This window comes from Dermacentor albipictus, chromosome 1 (genome assembly GCF_038994185.2).
Source record: "Dermacentor albipictus isolate Rhodes 1998 colony chromosome 1, USDA_Dalb.pri_finalv2, whole genome shotgun sequence".
Classification (NCBI taxonomy): domain Eukaryota; kingdom Metazoa; phylum Arthropoda; class Arachnida; order Ixodida; family Ixodidae; genus Dermacentor; species Dermacentor albipictus.
In genome coordinates this window covers 360,908,305-360,928,239 of record NC_091821.1, presented here as the reverse complement: position 1 = coordinate 360,928,239, position 19,935 = coordinate 360,908,305, and the positions used below count along the sequence as shown (strand labels likewise).

The 19,935-nt window shown below is 45.1% G+C and overlaps 2 protein-coding genes across 5 annotated transcripts in view; both read left to right on the top strand.

The window, feature by feature from the left end:
• The window catches only part of LOC135911573 (synaptogenesis protein syg-2-like), a 180,713-nt gene extending 174,601 nt beyond the window's left edge, over positions 1–6,112 (top strand). Inside the window, exons 13-14 of the mRNA XM_070530683.1 lie at positions 1,062–1,126; positions 5,916–6,112. Coding sequence (XP_070386784.1) covers positions 1,062–1,126; positions 5,916–6,016 — 166 coding nt within the window. The 3' untranslated portion in view covers positions 6,017–6,112. The remainder of the gene's footprint in view (positions 1–1,061; positions 1,127–5,915) is intronic.
• A 5,546-nt stretch (positions 6,113–11,658) lies between these two features.
• On the top strand, positions 11,659–19,723 carry LOC135911578 (uncharacterized). 4 transcript variants are annotated; one of them, XR_011512868.1, is made up of 4 exons: positions 11,660–11,780; positions 14,621–14,779; positions 17,925–18,068; positions 19,113–19,723. XR_011512868.1 is itself a non-coding variant. In XM_065443903.1 (4 exons), exons 3-4 carry the CDS (start codon positions 17,944–17,946, stop codon positions 19,496–19,498), a joined length of 486 nt encoding a protein of 161 aa, XP_065299975.1. In that variant the 5' UTR covers positions 11,660–11,780; positions 14,621–14,754; positions 17,925–17,943; the 3' UTR covers positions 19,499–19,723. The 4 variants fall into 4 exon arrangements, 3 of the variants coding, with proteins under 3 accessions (XP_065299976.1, XP_065299975.1, XP_070392030.1); XM_065443903.1 differs by having other exon boundaries at positions 14,621–14,754; positions 19,138–19,723; XM_070535929.1 differs by having other exon boundaries at positions 19,138–19,723.
• The last annotated feature ends 212 nt before the right edge of the window (positions 19,724–19,935 follow it).

The window sequence follows — 19,935 nt, the reverse complement described above, 5'->3', positions numbered from 1 at the left end:
CTCATGTTCTTGACCGGGCGTCCAATGCACGGTACAATGGCGTTTTTGCATTTCACCTCCATCAAAATGTGGCTGCTGTGATCGTATTGGCTTATCTTCTAAACATAGAAATTTTCACTCACCATATATGCGATACTAACAGTATAATCGGCTGCCCTAAAACTAAACATGAAGTATAAAAGCGCGTAATTTCTCATTATTCCTTCAATAGCTACCAACAAACGTACTGTTTTCAGGGGTTCGAGAGAGTCTTGCAGGACACAGCCGGACGACGATACAGACATTTTAGTTTACGCTTCTAGCTAGGATCGCATAAAAGTGACTTCCTATGTTTTGTGTCTTGTGTGTTCCGAGTGCGTTACACTGTACGTAACAAAACGGACCAGTGTTCTGTGAAAGAGCCTTCAGCTTCACGAGCAAGCGGGCGGCCATTATTAATGCCTTCGACGTACTCAACATGCCACGCTTCGAAGAGAGCGTATCTATTTCGTATTTTGGATGTTTCCAGCACTTTTGTTCTTTTTCGGAAAAACCAACGAGGCAAAACTGAGCACGAAACAAATACTTGATTCCAGGTTATTTAAGGTGCTTTACAACTTTGTAATTGACATGTTTGCGATTCAAGCACTAATGAGACAGTTCACCAATTGAAAGCAACGAAATAATTATTACTTCGTGATGCAAAGCATACTGGCTGTAAGTGCACATGACTGACGCTACTGTGCAGTCGGTACGATTTCTCTAGAGCTCTTCTTTTTTTTATATCTTGGTCCAAGTTTACTGGGACACCCGGTATGAACTAAGGTGCATTTCTTTTAAGTCGGGTTTTCATATTATGCAGTTCCGTTATTTGCTGTCAAATGCGCAGTGTACAAAAGTATTTATACCACTGCGCTTTTGCAGCAGGCGAACGAACTAAGTATCGTCATTGTCAGGTCTCCATCTTGTAAAATAAATGGAGCTTGTCCGACAAGAAGCTGCTAAAAAACGCATTGTTATAAGCTTGGGCTACTTAGGCTGGAGAATTAAAACACGTCTCTTGTGGTTAATCTCTTTTGCAGTGCAGCCAATTGCTGTCAAAATCAAGAGAAACAGAGGCCTTCTTTCCACGACGATGTGAACGCAGGTGTGTATTTATACATTTTCTTGAGTTACAAAGCGTCAATTTCAGTCAGTGTAAGGCCGAGTGGATTCAGTTCAGCAGAAATTTGGTGAGCCTGTGTCCAAGTGAGCACTAAGCAAAAACATATACTTATGGAATTAGCCTGAGTAAATTTACCGAGCTATGGGGGCAGCTTGAAACACTTGGCAATTCTGAATTCGTTCAACGTACTCCAAAAATACGCACCGCATTCCTGCATAGGTTCAACTGAATAAGCTCAGCACTTCGCAAACGGCAAAGCTTTTAATCCCCTACCAAAAACAAGAAAGGGGCTGACAGATGGAATGGCACACGGTGATATAAAGTTTGTAAACAGGGATGAAGTACCTCAGACAGGCTGGCCAACGTTTCGATAGGAGGACCTATCTTCGCCTTTGACGAAGATAGGTCCTCCTATCGAAACGTTGGCCAGCCTGTCTGAGGTACTTCATCCCTGTTTACAAACTTTATATCACAGAATCCCCTACCAAATATCAAGAACGTCACTTAGCACAAACTTAATATCTTACAGCGGCCGCATAAAGAAAAAGAACCTTACAACAACGAAATTACTTCACCGCGTTCCATCGAGGACACACGTTATTTACACTAAATAGCAACTTCACAGGCGTTATATGGATTTGAAACGACGCAGTTGTAAAAACCACATTAGCTGCAAAGCATAATTTCCTGGATTTTAGTTAATACATAAAACATGACTAATTATCCCTCACACACTTCCGCGTTTCAACAGCTGTCGTACTTGACATACCCAAACCAACATATCCTCTAGATTTCATTATGGAAGCTCCAATATAAGAGTTCGTCCACCTCTGCAGCGGATATTGTCTGCCACGTCGGCTTACGGTATCGCAGAAAAATGTATAGAGGGCTACGCGCAATAAAGAAGTCGCTGTTTCGGCCGCTGGGCGGAACAGGGACTGGTCGCAGATTTCATGCTTGTGTGCTGTAAAAAGGAGCAGCAGTGTTACCGCGACAGCGTTAAGAAGCCCGTGCCGAAGAAAATCCGGCGTCGGCAGCGGCCTCCCACGTAGATGTGTGGCGTCCGGCGCCATACGTCGCATCGGAGAAAGAATCATTTTCGAACCACACATAGGCCGTTCATGCGGCGCAAGGAATTCCCTGAATTGAATTTCCCAAGCTAAAATACGGGAAAAATTGTAAACTACGACATACACACGACCTACCGACATGACAGCTCTCCAATTGTAATTTGAATATACGAGAAAACATAATTCTCTTACGCGAAAACTCAAACAAACCCCTTTTCCAACGTTTACACAAAGCACAGACCGGAGATGGCGTCCGCTGTTTACGGACGTCGGCGTGTAAATATCTGAGAGTCCGTGAAGCAGCGCGCCCGCTTCGTTGAAAGGCTTCCAGGTGGCGCTCACCTCCGCTGCATCGCTGCATCGAAGAGTGTTGAGGTATCTGTACAGAAAAAACATTCATTCGCAGTGGAGGAAAAGAACTAGGAAGCTTACCAGCAAGTATGCAGCCTGTAGTGTGGGCAACACAGCAACAAAGAACGCCAAGCGGAAAGTAAGAGAGGCTGAAATATTCTCATGGGTGGCGGCAATGGAAAAGAAACCTGCCATATCAGTTACTACGTAAGAGGAAAAAACGAAATCAGGAAAAAAGCCATTTATGATAACTCCAAGGGAAGCTCATTACTTTTCGAAGCGAGATCGGTAGGACTTAGAATTCGCACCTGTAAAGCGAGATATAAGAAGGAAGAAGCATGTTCTTGCTGCGGTAAAACTAGGCAAACTATTAGTAAGAGGTGATAGGATGATTGGTGGAAGAAAAGTAGGGAAACGACAAAAACACGGAGACGTACAAAAGCACAGTTCGCAATAGGGGATCAAAAAATTTGGTTGTGGGGGGGGGGGGTCATAGCAGGTTCTTTTTCGTTTTTTCTTGTTTAACCTAGGTAGGACATTAGGTAGTATAATAACAAGAGCTTGGTGGCGCAACCCACCGCCCCGTTCCATAGGGGACGCTCATTACATCCATCCATCCATCCATCCATCCATCCATCCGTCCGTCCGTCCGTCCGTCCGTCCGTCCGTCCGTCCGTCCGTCCGTCCGTCCGTCCGTCCGTCCGTCCGTCCGTCCATTCCGTCCGTCCATTCCGTCCGTCCGTCCGTCCGTCCGTCCGTCCGTCCGTCCGTCCATCCGTCCATCCATCCATCCATCCATCCATCCATCCATCCATCCATCCATCCATCCATCCGTCCGTCCGTCCGTCCGTCCGTCCGTCCGTCCGTCCGTCCGTCCGTCCATCCATCCATCCGTCCATCCATCCATCCATCCATCCATCCATCCATCCATCCATCCATCCATCCATCCATCCATCCATCCATCCATCCATCCATCCATCCATCCATCCATCCATCCATCGCGGGGTCTTGCGAGCGTTTCCCGATAAAAATTACGGTTACATACGCTGCAGTTGCCGAGAAGCGGGACAAGCAGTCTGGGATATCTGAATGCTGTCGCGTTACACTCTTAAAGGTGAACTTTCAGCGACTTCCAATTTTTTTTTCCGCTTTGAAGATTTCCGCCTTGAATATGTTTCTTTAAAGCGAAGCTTTCTTTGCAAATCCTCCCAGACTTTTCTGAACAAGGCTGCTGGGTGCTACTGTCGTGCCGAATAGCTCATCCGTTTTAACAAAAATGTTTTACGTGCTCCTGTGGTGGGATCATACCTCCGTCCCCCAGCACAGCAGACCAATAATCTAACCATTAGGCCACAATTGCAGCTGACCTATCATGCTAACGCTAGCTACCTCTTTGAGATTATCGCCACGTGTGGCACACTGCGCAGCCCACGTGCGCGAGCGCATATGCGTGCAGGCCAGTTTCCTTTACGCCATTCACGCCGGGATAAATTGGGCAAACTTACCGCATATAGTTAACCGCTTCACATAGTTTACTAGATGTGCGCTGAAGCTGCATAATTTCGTTCTTCGCGTTGGCTGCGTGTACAGCGTACAGACATAGTTTCCCTTTGCGCTGTAGTTCAGGATGACACCCATACTCACCCTCTATGTATATGTGTTAGTACTTCCCGTCTTCCTGAAAACGATGACACCGCAACCGCATGCTTGTTCGCGTCTGCTTTCACGCCTCATTCTCCCTCGCAAAGCGTTGTTGCATATGAGTTGCACAAGTCTAGGGCAGTGTGTTTAAGACATGTCCCCATATTTTATTTTATTGCTTAACGGAGCTCTGTTTGATGCTGAAGTAAGAAGGCACGGAATTATGCACACCGTACTTGACGTACAGGCATACGCCTGCAAAATCACTCATCAGTCGACTCACTTCGACTCAGGCCTACGTGGGCGTTTGGGTCGGAGTAAGGCCGGCTGAGCAGAATTTTGGTTAATCTGAATGAGAGGGAGTATGGCAGCGCATAGCCTGTTAGGTCTAGGACGAGAATGCTCTAAGCTAAGGCTAAGAATGTATTTTGTGAGTGTGCCTGAGTGAAATTTCTTTATTTTGCCAATCTATGGGTTAAAGGATAAGGAAACTGCGGAGGTTTCTCTCGCTAAATTTTGGAACAATTTTCTGCTGCAGGTAAGCAGCCAGCCAGATAATTAGCGAGAAAGTGCATGAATGCATCCCCCTCCCTTTTTTTTCATTTGAGACTTCTCATACCTTTAAGAGATACGTCAGCGGAGCGGAACAAGGAAGAGGACATTAGTAACAGGAGGAGTGCTTCTATTAAAGTAATGAACCAACAGGCCCAGACTAAAGCTTTGATCGAGCATATTTCTTCCCGATTGTGATCTATCCGTGTTTCTATACTTGCTGTCTTACACCTCTGGTTTCTCCGAAACGAAGCATTGCTGAAATCGGCAATCCAGTGCAAACGTCTCATGCTATTTAGGCATTTATGAGCGGGAAACCTGCTGTAAACAAATGACCATGTCCGTGTGCCACGTCGAACAGCGAGGCCTCTTCACCAAGCAACATAGCTGAACATTTTGAGATGCACTTCTTTTCATACGCAGTCAATCTCTGAAAATGAATGTTGGGCTTTTTATAAGATGGGTAATGAAGTGTATGGCCTCTTGTTTGGAACTAAAGGTCGCTCCAACAAATATGTGCTGTTGAACAGTAGTGTTCTCGATTTTTTGCTACGTCAGTATTGTTATATCGAGTAAAGCCGTGCAAATGCTAGCCGAAATTAAATACCTGTATACCGTTGTTCAACATCCCGAAATCGCGCAGCGCGTTTCAAGGGTCATAGTAGTGCTGGTTCTCTTAACAATGTAGGCCACCTTGGTTTATTTAACGTGCATCTAAGCCTATGTAGTCGAGAGTTTTTACCGTTCTCCGCCACCGAAGTGAACCCACTGAGGCTGGAAATCAAAACCGCGATCTGGTTTTGCACTGAACCACTTCGGCAAGATCAATGAGAACCTGAAGAGAAACTTTAATGATTAGCAAAATAGTCGTCAACGGAGCACGACAGCTTCCTCGTTCTTGTAATTTATTTCTAGCTGCCAAACATCAAAAGCCTAAATCTTTGCTGAATGATCCCATACAATGCCAGATTACAACAGGTAGAACCACGTATTCATAAGAGTTCTTGAAATAAAGTCCTGGCATCTTAATACGATGCAATTTTTGTCCAGAGCAATTAGCACAACCTTGACTCGTTCACATTCTTTTCCTTTAAGATGTACGTGACATGAAATTCAATGCGAAGTTACGTATTAACCGACCCTGTTCTATTCACTAGGCCATCTGCCAGATGGAGCGATCTCAACCACCGTTGTCGACGTGCTGGCTATTGGCATTCAAGGAGCTGACCGTCTACGCCATGCGGGCAACCTCGATTAGGACCTTGCTCGCGAGCGCCTGACACCATGACGAGCGCCTCCGGTGCTTGGCATCCAACATGTTTTGTAACAGGCAGCCGGAGACGCCCATGGAAGATTCGTGCACATTGGACATACACTGTGGGTGATACTCTCAGTACTCTTTCATACTTAAACAGACCAGTTATCGGTACTGTAAAATAAATGCATCAAGGGAGATCATGCTTGCTAAACACGAAAGGAACAGAAAAATAGAAGCCGCTTTCTGGCTGCGTTACTTGCTGACATACTTTAACTTCCGAACTGACTTCGGCTAACCTCACTGTCTTTCCTTCTTTATATCTCTCTTTTTCTCACTTTTGAATAACATTACATACAGCCAGATATCTCGACCTTTTAACTGCGGACGCTCCGCTAATGCAGTAGACAGCCAACTGAATGAAAATAACGGCAATATCAAGTTAGCGCACCAATAATATACCTTCGTCTCACTCCGTTACCACGGGTTGATTTCATCGGCATGCTGTCGGCAACCATCGATTAGAGGTCGCAATACTTGCAGCAGGAATACGAACATAGTAGCAAGGAGGTCAGCGGCATGGCCAACGAGTGAGAGACAGACGATCTTTAATTAACAGTATGGCCAGCGACTGTCGAATGCCCTTGTCTCGACACGGCCGGTCTTGTCCAGGGCTTCATGTTCCTCAGGAAGTCGAAAAAAACAAACAAACGAAAAGTGTGCATTAGAAGCTTTCGAGTGAAAACACTGTGCATATTTTAAAGCCAAAAAAGTATTTCAGTGATTATGCCTATGGCGACGCTCTACCTGATGTAGAGTTGCCCAATAATGCCCGTAAATCTTGTTTTGCACCATAGAGAAAAATGTAAAATTGCTGACCTTCTCTTTTGCGAATATAACTCAAAGCAAGGCGGTGTTCTTAGCTTAACATGCGCAGCGACCTAATTTCAGCTTGATTCGAGTAACTATTTAAAGATAACATTTGTTGTCTACTTACATAACACAAAATCGTCTTTGGAGGACCCATACTGGAAACTGAACCGCTTCTATAGAAAGTCTAGAGAAATCTAGGGGTTCTTTTTTTGCCGAGTTAGGAGAAATCTGCCTAAATAGGCTAGCAGCACTGCCTGAGCCTAACTAGCACTGCGACAAGTTTTGAGCCTGATTTCAGTAGCTAAATGTGTAGATATTTAAAGTGGAGCTTAGAAAAAGATTTGAACATATAATTTGCACTCTATTCAGATAACACAGGACAGTTATTTTTACAGAAACAATACTGCTTGACTGTGCGACCGCGAGAAATGCTTAAGGAAATCCAATGATTTTTATATCTTAGGTAAGGGAAAACTAGCTTCGGAGGTTGGCGGTACTCGTACAGTGCAAGGTTTCACAGGCCTTATATGATACACACACATACGCAGAAAAGGAGATCAGAAATCGCCCAATACAAATAAAGGAACCTATTAGCGCATTGTGGCTGTAACAAATCCTCCCGACATTGTTTTCCACCATCTATGCAGTGACGCCAACAATAACCAAAAAGACTCGTTACGTCTGCGCACTCACTTGCGCCCACGTAACATGACTAGATTGTTTATCAATAGGTCGCTTATACCAGTGCCTTTGTAGAATTATGGTTTGTGGGAATATGTGTTCCACGTATATTTGTGTGCCTTTTATAACAAAATTGATGCTCATAGTCTGAATGTGCACGCTTTATTATTGACGTACATTTGAATGATGGCAAGGTAGCATCGAACTATATCACCATTGGAGGCTATTATTAAAGCTTTGCGCAACCATTGATAAATGCATCTGTATTCTGCGGACCACTTGGCGTAAAAGCTTTTCAAGGCATACCATTGCCTTTTTTCTCTATAAGAAAAGTTGTGTAACACAAGACTCTTACAGAGCTTAATTGGAGAACCAGCATCACCTTCTGTTCTCGCCACCGTACAAATAACACTAAAATGGCTAATAGACTGATATCTCCAGAACATGTCTTTTTTTCTGTTGTTCTTGTGAATTAGTGTCGGTGTGATATTGTTGATTTTTGTGCAGTGGCCAGCATGCCCAACATGATCGCTACGAGGGAAGCTGCCTTGTCAAAAGCTGGCTCTGATGCCACGCCGAAGATTTCCCGGTCCAAACTACGCACCTCTTCGCCGTCCTAATCTGGGCCGTCCCCGTTGTCGTGTGAAGGAACTTCTCACATCACAGCGAGTTTGTTGGACCACCTTTGCGGTTCTTCAAGGCTCGCTTTCATCGTCACCATCGGTCGTCGACAATGCTCAACCTTGTGCCGTGCCTTAAAGCCGCTTCTCATTCGTGTCGACATGTTGAAGGACAATTCGGCAGCCGTGGACACTCGTCCTGTTGCCTATCTCTCGTTGGTGTAAATAAAGTTAACCCGTCAGAACAGCAGACGTTCCTTCTCTTATTTACTTATGATTCTTTATGTTTACGAGCAAAATATACATGCGGTGTGTAGAATGAATAAATTCCATTGGCGGACCTCGACCCCATAAGGAGAAGTGTAAAAATGGTTTGCGATATATTGGCCCCTGAATGATTCTCCAAGGGCTTTTCAATACGCCATTTAGTGAAAGGGAGTTGCAGAAACAAGAGTAAGAACCAAGGTGCGTACCCACCGGTGTTGTGTTTGCGTTTCTCTGCGTTGGTTCTCCAGCGGTTTTGAGCCATGCAGTTTCAGCGGGTGACCTGCTGCTTCCACAAAATGACAATGGGTGCAGTATGTCGTATACACGATTGGTACCAGGTTTGGCAGAATAAATTAGGGATCGGGTGACTCCATAGAAGTAAACCTTGCACCAGCGTTCTGAGTCGTTAGGGGAGATCATGCTGATCGTTAAGTGACAAATTTGAGTCCTCCGCGTAAAGCGTGTAATTTATTATAAGATTTTAAAGATGTATGTTCCTCGCTACCACAGCGACGCCGCTCCCTTATGTTGGAGCACCCCCCCACCCCCCACCTTCATTGACGTTGTTTGACCAAACCGACGTCAGTTGGGCGAGCTATCCGATTGGCTAACGAGGTCGCGTCATCAATAATTTTTCCCACACTATGGTGAACAAACGTTGTCCGTAATAGTTCGAATTTGGGCGAATTTGTTTCTATAACAATATTTAACAGAAAGAGAATACAAATCGACAATGTCTCACTAGACTGAAACACTTCCGGCACACAAGTGTCGCCTGCTTGTGCTTACGAAGTTCTCCATGCGGATGCCATCAGCTTTATCAGTCTTGGTTTCGAGCTGTCTTTTTGCTAGCACATTGGATCGCCCTTGTGGCGTTGTGGGCTGCAGATTTAACGATCGTCGACATGTCAAGTCACGGCATCGTGTCCCTCTGTAAGGCAACATGCGAGCAGAGTGGCTGCAGAGCGTCGGGCTGTCGGTATCCAATCGGGACCACCATCTACACGTTTGCGGCTGTCACTTCACGCCGAAGTATTACTACCACAATAGAGAGCTTTAGCGTGTCCGGTATTCGGGGAAACGCCGGCGCTAGTTCGAATGAGCGGAGGCGCAAACGTGAATTGCCTGCACGGTGCAGGCATCTGGTGGCACATAGCTCAGCCCAACACAGAGTTAATATAGAAGCAATGAATTGTTTTCTACTTTGTTGCTGATGTAAGTTTTCCGCAGGAGGGTAATAATGAGGAATTTCATTTTTTAAACAATTTAAATATATTACAATTTATTACAGCACTATTAGCTCTGTGTTTGGCTGGTTAAGTTCTGCGCCACCGAGAATGCTGGGCCATGTAGGCCCACCAGTCCGCTCAATTCCGCCTACGCCCAAGTAGCTAAAGCTCCTTCATCACTACGGCGGTAGTATGGAGGGGCTTTAGTTCACGCCTGCGCCCATCCGTCAAAACGCCCAGCTCGCTTGTTGTTACTGGAATACCGCATACGCTCGGTGCTGTAACAGAATGCTCGCAACGCACGCTGCTTGGATAGTTTTCGCTGGGGATCGACGGCCAGACAACCGGAAGTAGACAACACGACGTGGCATCGTGACGCAGAGCCAGTGAAGACGGAGCTTAGCCCCGATCACTCGGCGAACGAGTTGAGGGGGACAAGCATGGCTATGGAGGAGGGTAACTTGTAATCGTCCGTAGCTGTCTCAATATGAGACGCTTCATTCAAATTCATATCATGAGAAGTCAGCAAACACGGACACGAAGTACAACATAGAGGAAATTACTTGTGCTTAATAAATGAAGTAATGAAACGATAAATTATTGGAAATTAAAGTGGATGAGAAAACTTGCGGCAGGTGGCGAATAACCTTACAACCTTTGCATTACGCTTGCGATGCTCTACCAACTGAGCTACCGCGGCGCCGTTTCGCCGTCTACTTTCTTGGGTATTTACGTTTCCTAGTAGAACCCTGAGAGTGTTAGCCCCTGTCACCACCCACAAACCTTGGCGCCGGTTGTGGGACATCGTTTCTGCCGCAGACGTCGCGAGAACGTGATCTTTTTCGGTGAAGGCAACCGGTCAATAAACGCATACATGATACTTGAAGGCATCAATGTTGCTGGATTCGAGACCCTCGTTATGTAATAAACAAGAAGAAAGGTGGTTGACCCAGGGGCCCTATTTTTATTAGTAATATAATTAGAAGCCAACAAACAATGACACAAAGGGCACCATAAGGAAAATTACTAATGCTTAATAAATGAAATAAGGACACTAGTAAATGTATGGCAGTGAAAGCGGATGAAATAAACAACTTGCCGCAGGTGGGGAACGATTGCACAACCTTCGCAATACGCGTGGAATCGTTGTGGTATCAGTTGTGGGATCGTTTCCCACCTGCGGTAAGTTTTATTTTTCATTCTCTTTGATTTCCATTTATTTATAGTTTCTTTATTTCATCTACAAGTACAAGTAATTTCCCTATGTTGTTCTTGTTGTCAGTGTTTGTTGGCTTCTCATGATATGACTAATAAAAATCGGGTCCCTCGGTTAACCTTCATTCTTCACTTAAATTGTGGCACGAATGTTTTACCGTAGCTGTACCCTACGAGGCTGACAAATTTGTCCGAACCACTTCAGGTACTCTTTAAAGGAAACTTTCCATCATTTTTTTTTGTTTTCCAACGTAAAGTTTGTTTCATGCGAGGCGACCCCCTTCATGTTCCGCTAGTTAACATTCAGGAGACTGCAGGTCAAGCCTACGTTACTGAAACGACGTGGTGATACCAGCAGCCTCCGCGCTCTCACTAATATCGTCTCCGTGTGCTGCCCCGAATTGCAGAGGGAACGCAGTGAGCTGTCGAGCTGACGAAACACAAGCTCGTAGAGGAGTATGGATGACCCAAAAACCTTTTACGGGTTTTACGACACATGGAGGGATCAAAGCAAGAGGCAGCTAGGGGCTATTAGACGGAGTCATAAACGCTATTTTCCTAATGTTTTGTATTTGCACTTTATTCCGATAATTCAGGCTCGACGTCTGGCAGAAAATCGCCTCGTGTATCTCATGGACCGCCCATGGTATGAAAATCAAGCGTCGAGTGAAGGCACGTACCTCGAGAGAAAAGCAATTTCCGCAGGCTGTGACTGATAGTAATAAAGGAACACGGTGATGGTAGAAGAAGAGGAAAGAGGAGAAGAACGCCGCCATACTTGTGAAAGGTTCCGCGTTTGCGCTTGCTTGACGTCGTCGATGTATCAAGCTGCTGATAACCTGCGCAGTTCTGAGGCGCTTCAAGCCGCCCCAAGCCCACAAGGTTCGTATGTGGCTCATTTTAGTGCTGAACCCACACTTGTTATCGAGCTGCAACACACTACGCTACAGTATGTTGCTCAGCTGTGTATCCATCGTTAGAGCTTGAAAGGATTGTTTATTGTCATGTAGGAACGTTTATTGTGAATATTTTTTCTCAAGGGAGAAAATAATTCAAACTCAAAGCTCAATATCTATGCCTACAGTTTTGATCATCCTCTTATTTTCACCTGTAATGTCCTGGACCTAGGCTTCACGGTTTAATGGTGGTTACCGGCTTAACCCGAAGCGAAAAGGCAATCGGGGTTGCCCAGCATATAATACCGAAATACCGAAGTAATAGCTCATGTACTACCTGTGTTTCATCTTGTTCCGTAGACACTTTGTAACACTATATTGAAGCCTGACAAAAGCAGAGAGTTTTGCCCCACGACACACAGTCGCATTATTAGTAGGGATTAAGGGGCATAAACTGGAACAGTGGGCCAAGAGGTATGGCCACACTGTAAGACTCCAGAATAATTCTGACCACCTGCGGTTCTTTAAAGCCCATCTAAAGCATGGTACACCAGTCTTTTTTACATTCCATCAATGTCAGAATGTGGTGGCTGCGGCCGCCAATCGAGCCCGTGACATCAGGCTCACCAGCGGAAGGCCAAAAGCCCCCGTGGTCACTGCGCGACCACGGGGGGTTTTCAGGAAAACTTCAAAAGCGGGCAGTGTGTAGGCAAATAAGGGCGTATTCTATAGCGCAAGCTCCTAAAAAGGACCATACTAAATGAAGGAATGCACAAATGAAAGGACACGCATTTATCAGTCTATACGCTGCTTCATTTACAAGATACAGCGCAGAACACTACGCTCTTGCTTAAACTACTAACCGACCCAGCTTTATGTGCAAACAGAAACAGAGCCTACAGTTAAGCATATGCTGAATATATTTGCGCCACACTCCTGTTGTGCGAATATTTATGATAATAAGAGAAGTTACGTGATAGTTGTTTTTTTACGCAGCCTAGTGACAGTCGTCAAGCGTCGATAACAGAACACTACCGAGTTATGGCACGTGCCGCTGAGAAATTGGGGCGCAGTAAAAGAGTGCGTGTGGTACAGCGAACTTATCAAAAGGGAGTTTCGTCGCTGTTGCCGTGCGGCGGGGGTGCACTCGGTATCCCTTAGCAACGTAACTTGCTTCGGAGTCCCTAATTTTTGCTTTGAAATGCAATGATCAATAATTACAAAAGAAAAGTTGCCTTCCGCATGTCTACCACAAATAGAAAACCGCTTCCTCGCGCGTTTTTTTTTTTTTTTAGCCAGTAATCCATAATTTTTGTTTCTCATGACGCGCTTCGCCGGCTCCACCTTGGCGGTTAGCTATATGAGTTTGTACGACTGCGGTGGTGAAAGCTGACGGTGCGGTCAGTATCAAATGTCAAATTGCACAATGTTAGGTGAAAGTTGTTTTTCGGTCTTCCTGGTTTTGCTAGGCGAATGCACTAGTTTTTATTGGCAACAATTGCGCGTATACGCATTGAGTGTACATGATCACGACTAAGTTCTGCCTATGATGCTAAAGCATTGAATGCATACATATGTGAGCCCACCTGTCGCACATTCATTGTACACGTCTTCAGCTTTGGAACCCATCATTTTACGTGTTGTTAATATGTAAATCTATGTGAGTCAAACTTGACTACTGTTTAGTGATTGATGTGGAACTACAGTGCACGGGACGTCCAACTCCCTGCTCCTGTACCTATAGTGTACAGTGTACTGTAATTGGATTTCATTCGTCAATGTCGTAATAAACTTTTTCTAAACGCATAACGTTGATGAAACGTGGCAATCAATAAGGATCATGAAAGTTTTAAATGTGCTATGGAACACAATAAGCTTCCACTTTGAGCAGCCAGTAATACTGCCTGCATGGGAACGCTGATATTACCGTATCCCCAAGGAATAGGTGGGAAGGCACAGGCGGCGTCGGTCATGGATAATTACCATAGCAACAACCAGAAAATAGACACGATGTACTTCCAGCAATGGTGTAACAACTCACCTATACTGCTTCTCTGCCTTTGATGTATTAGTGTTTCAGATTGGCCCGCCTCTGCGAAGGATGCTTTTGAACCCTTTTTCGAATAGTACGTTGATACATATCAAGAAAGCGAACATTTTGGCCTTGGTACTGCAAGAGCAGTTATGAGTTACTAACACGTCAATTGATTTATTGGAAATCTGTAGTGTGCAATGCATGACGACCCTCCCATTATTTTAACTCGTGCAGTCGCTTACGGTGCTCGCAGTATACAAGAGATCGAGATCGGCTTCCGCTACCGCGAGAGAACCATCACCGGTGTTGCGATTTAGACACCCCTTCTAACCACCAGCTGTGCCTCCGCGCCGACGCTTGTAAAGAACGAAGTGCGCCGCTGAAAGCGAAGAAAATTTCTGCTGCGCAGAAAAATGCGCAGTGGTGGTCGCAAAAGGGAAATGATTGAGGTGGATAACAAATTGCAAGGGTCACACATAAAGCGGGTTTCGAAAAAACGGCACAGAAGAATGCGCAATCACAAAAGGAAGCGGTAATTATGAACTAGAAATTGTTTGAATGTGTCCCCCCGGAAGAGGATTAAAGATTACGTGTGTTTTTTGAATCCTGAGGAGTTGAAGTGCAAGTATTTATGCTCACACAGTCTGCTCGAACGAGTATGAGACTGCTTTTTGCAGAAGCTGTGTCAAGAGAACGAGAATGTCACTGGAGTCTTGTAGTTATCGATTTCTCGGTCGCGCTATCGCAGAAAGTGATTGCTAAGAACAAGCGGCGTCTCCTGTCACGTGCAGGTGCAAAAGAGGGCGACGTCGCCGCGACCGAGGCTCCGTTTACGTCGCCTGCTTTTTCCGGCAGCGCGGTAGCGAAGACGGAGTGTGTTGAACTCCAGCGGGACAAGAAGTGCTCTACGGGTCAAAACGAACAGGTTTCTACACCTACGGAAACTAACAGTACTGTAGCAACCTCTAGGCACTATCAAAGCGTACATCCTTGCAATGCAAAAAAAAGTGAGGCGTGCAGACAGGACACAAGAGTAGACTCTTGTGTCCTGTCTGCACGCCTCACTTTTTTTTGCATAATGCACCCTTACCAGCTAGCTGAGCTTTCTGTGGTTCTAAGCATCCTTGCAATATTTTATTATTACTGCAACGTCCCCCGCAAGGCGTATTACCCGTCTTATTAGGCCGAGTAAGAGAGAGATTGGCGATAGTACGCACAAGCGCGCGTAATTAACACATCGGCGATAGCATCATCTCCCACACTGTTCCCGTCACAAGGACCGACAGGTGATCTGCGAGCTCCTGGTTACAGAACAAAGGTGTGAAGCAGAACACGCGTACAACTAAGATGTATGACCTGCAAAACGTCCATAGTTATTTCATATTACTGGACTCAGGCATGTACCACGAAATTTAATGGAGAAAAAGAAAAAAATGAATTAATTCGCGCTGATGAGTTGTCGGTGAACGACGAGGCGTCGCGGTAAGAGAGAGCGCGTATATTGCTAAAGTGAATAGCCCAGTACACGGCGCTCGCACTGCAGAGTGCTTTGTGCGTTTGAATTTATTATGTCCGATCTCGCCCCTTGTCGCCATCATGGGGCAGTGACATTCTGTTCGTTTGGCGCTCACGCTATAATGAAAATTGCAGGCGTCTACGTTAATGTCATGTACTGCAATGAAACTCCTTTACGCGGGAATAACTGCCTGTGCCATACTAGACTTTGACGCAGTTCTACTTGCGCTCTCCGAATGAATGCATTAAGACTGCCTGTGCACAACCTGAGCGAACGTCTCCTGTAGGGAGATTTACAAGAAAAATTGGCCATATAGTTAAAAATGCGGAGCGCCCTTATTCTCGCATGAAGGAGGCGTGAACACTATAGCTTCGTTCTAACAGTCTATGATCCTTAAACTATATAGAATAACTCGAAAGCGTTACATCATGTGTACGCAAATGTGGTAAGGCTGCCGTAAGTTTTGCCGTAAGCCAACAGGATTTACCGGGATTAAGCTGTGCGGTCATGGGGTTTCTCGACAAACGCAAATACTTGGCTACAAGACTTCCAATGTAGTTAGCAGACTATCATTGTTCAAAACCGTTACAGGCGTTAGTAAATACATACATAGCTCTTCATAATACTTCATAGATAATTAGTGTTTATAGAGGCCAGAGGCCAAAGGGCCTAAACTATCCTTTGGCCATCTTTAGACTCATGATCTGTGCTGAAAGTATTCGAAACAGAACATGGAGAACGTATGTAGTATTAAAAGAAAAAAACAACAGTATTGAAACACGTCGATAAGAAGTGCATGCACTCTGGCAATTTGTAATTAAAGGGAACAGAAGGCCCATAGTGCACTTGATACGGACGGTGTTATATCAGAGTTTTGCGAAAGAGATTCAAGGTAGTGTAATGCATAGGGTATTTTTGTATAAAAACTGTCTCGGCGATCAGATGTACACCAGAATTTCTCGGTACTTTCATTGGGTTTTAAACTTCAAAGCGAGGGTAAGCATTAAGCTCGGGCCAGAAGTAGTGCCGTTTGGTCGTCGCTGAATAAGTTCTTAATAAATTTGTAGTAGTTAAACCAGTAAGTGAAGTACTGCTGATACAGTAAAAGCCGAATCTTAGTTGTTGAAGTTGAACACATTCCTCTTGAAAGCTAGGCTTCAACAAGATTGTATCCACTATGCACCGCAACCAACGGCGTCCATTTGCCTGAAAGATATGATCAGGTTAACGAAGGCGCTTACACTTTCCTCCTTTTTATAGGTTCCCACATCGCTATACACAACGTCGATGCCAGTGTCGCGATGGCGGGTGTTCGCCACCACGTCGGGAAAGTCGAGCTCGCTTGCGCCTACAATGTCGGACAGAGTGGGACCCGTTGCGGTGTACCCGTTGCGGTGGCTTACCGGCTATAGTGTCGCGCAGCTATTCACGAGGTCGCGGGATCAAATCCTGGGTGCAGCCGCCTCATTTCGGTGGGGGCGAAATGCAAAGACGCCTGTGGCCTGTGCTTTGGGGGCACGTTAAAGGTCTCCTCGTGGTCAAAATGAATCCAGAGTTCGCCACTACGACGTGCCTCATAATAAAATCGTGGTTTTGGCGCGTCAAACCCCAGAATTCAGTTCAGTTCAGAAATGTAGCGTAAAGCATTGTAATAATGTAAATAGCAAACATACTAGTACGAATAGGGAACCAAAAGCACTTAGCCCTCCTCTTATGCTGTCACTCTGCGTCTCTACGTCACATGCATGTATTGATTTTTTTTTTCATTTAAAAAACGATGTTTTGGAAGTCTGGCCATGAACTCAAGAACGACATATTGTAACGTAATCGAATGTACAATACAATCACAAGAGCTCGCCAGTGATGGAAAATGCTAGTTTGTGAGGGTACAATTTCGTATTGATAGTTAAATTGAAAGCTAATTACGTGAAAATTGCAGAAAATTCGAATCTATTCAATTCTCTAATGGCAATATTCGTTTCGTATTCAATTTGGTGTGGAAAATTTCAATTCGCACACCCCTAGTTCGAAGTCCACCTTGCTTGGCTAATTATATTTGTGGTCTACGAGAACAAAATAGCAAACTAATAAAAATATGGGGACCGAAAACACTTAGCCCTTCTGTTGTTCAGGTATTGAACAGCAACAAAACTGTGTCTACTTCGCACTATAAGCGTTTATTGTTTTCTTCGACTGTGCAGTTGTCATCAGTGCAAGCGTTAATCAGCCGCGATTTCTATTTTTAGATCAATCGTCTATTTCCCTTAGCTGCACTTGCGACGCGCGTCTACTATTAGAAAAAGCCCGAAATTTTAAAGCCTACGCACTTCGGGAACAAAGGCAGTCGACTGACTCTACACATGGCTAGACATTGCATACCTCTTGTGCTGTGTTGACGTCCTTGTGTAAATAACCGAACGAAAACAAGAATGAAACCTTTCGACGCAAGAAGACGTAACGAAAAAATGAAATAACAAAAACAATAATTTCGAAGTATTTATTTTAAACAGCACAATTTGACGTGTTGTGTAACTGGAAATAGAAATCAGTTCCGTTTTTTCAACCTTTTGACTGCGCAGTGAACTAAACCTTGGAACTATGGGCGTACTAATGGCCAAGACACTGGTGCTAGCGAGAACTCCTGAGGAAAACGGCAGCTTTTGGAACACCGCCACGCGTAGGAAATTCAAGCAAGGAACCAGGTGCATCTTCAACGCACACAGGTTCGTAGCAGTGTGAACAGCACTGCTGGTAATTAACCAGCGGGGTGGTATGACACAATATATGAGATAAATATGATAATGTCATGCGGTGACGTTTCTCTTTAGCTACTATACGCGTGATACCGTCGTTGGATAAAGAGTACATTTCCCTATAGCACCACCACTGTGGATAGAGCCAATCCCGTCACGCCAAACACATGGACGTTTACATGCCGAGTGCTGAGCGCTTGGTGCATTAACTCTCTTTCTGAGGGGTTCTGAAAGCACAATGATCTAACGTAGCTGGCAGATACAAGAAAATGTTCGATAATGCTCTATGTGGACATTATATAAACCCTGTGCAGAACACCGCACATACACGTAGCGAGAAGGAAATGGGATGTGTGGAAAAATATTAGGACAGCTAGGGGATGGAGCGGGGAATAATAGTGTCGAAATGGATACGCCTAAACACGAATGCACACAGGAGCAAGCTATAAGTGCACCACTGGTGAAGGAAGGCACGAAGAATCATGCGGTTGGATATTCTATGGAATGGGTTACACAGTGTGTTTAGTATTGTGTAAAAGAACAATTAGTGAAGTATATCTATTAATACATATAACTATGCATACATATAACTAGATATATACCTTCACAAGATATATCTCTTGCTAAGAAGTTTCCATGATGTCGTAGGGAGTTAGAAAACATGTCAGATTCAGAAGTTTTCAGCATCCCACATATTTATTTCCGTGTCATGAAGATGAACCACGCACCGTGGCAACCTCAAACGTGTGGCGCTTGAGTAGCGCATTTTACCTTATGTGCTGCAAATGAGAGAGCAAAAGAAAAGCGATGAAAGCTTCGAATAATCAGTGTCGTGTACGCGGCTAAGAGCAACAACCACAGTGTTTCATTATGGCGATAGGTAGGCCGGATAGCCAGATATCTTCTTTGATGTGTACACGCAGTACACGCATACGGGTGGCAGAAGGCTGGCAGCATGTTCCATGTGGTCTACGTAGGCCTTAAACCATCTCGCTTTGCAAATTGTTATAACAGATCGGATGCTTGCCCAACAACGCAGCAAGATGGTGAACGTCAGCGCCGCCGAATGGGACGAGACGAGGGCATCGACGCTCTTTGCCTGGAGCCTGTCCGTGCAGCTGGCGCTGGGGTCCTGGCTGGCAGTCCACCACCAGCGGGCGCTTATGGGAGACATCAGTCAAAAAAAGGCCGCCCAGCGAACCCTGATGCGGCGCTTCTGTCTGCTTTCGTGCGGTGCTGCTGAGGAGAGCGAGCAAATGGCTGCTCGCGCCCGGTGTCTCGTGCCTCTGGTCGGCCTCTACGAGTTCGCCGAGGCCTTTGGCCGCCCAAAGGGCTCTGCCATGAATCCGACGGTCAGCTGCAACAGTGACAACCCACTGACTACAGTCGATGCCACCTAGTCCTGGAGGAGTGTGCACTTCCTTTAGACGTTAGGCACGTCATTTAACAGCGGATTTTAGTTAATTGAGGAGTGACTCGTTGCATCTAGTATATAAGAGCCAAGGTTCATTGATGACTAAGACTTCAGGACAGTTTATATCCGAGCATACTTAATATACTTTAAATGCGATTGTTAAGCGGGCTCTGAGAAATAGTGTTGCGCCGATGTATAAACCAATCGATTATGGCGCATTAACACGTTGTGGCAAGCATTGTTCTTTACGAGACGGGTTTCTTGTCTACAATACCTATCAGGAAATATATATTCTGGTGGTTCTTGTTAGGAACTACATTTATGATTTAGAACAAATTTTATTTTAACGTATTATGGGATTTTACGTGCCAAAACCACGATCTGGTGTTGAGGTGCGCCGCAGTGGGGGAATATTTTGGACCA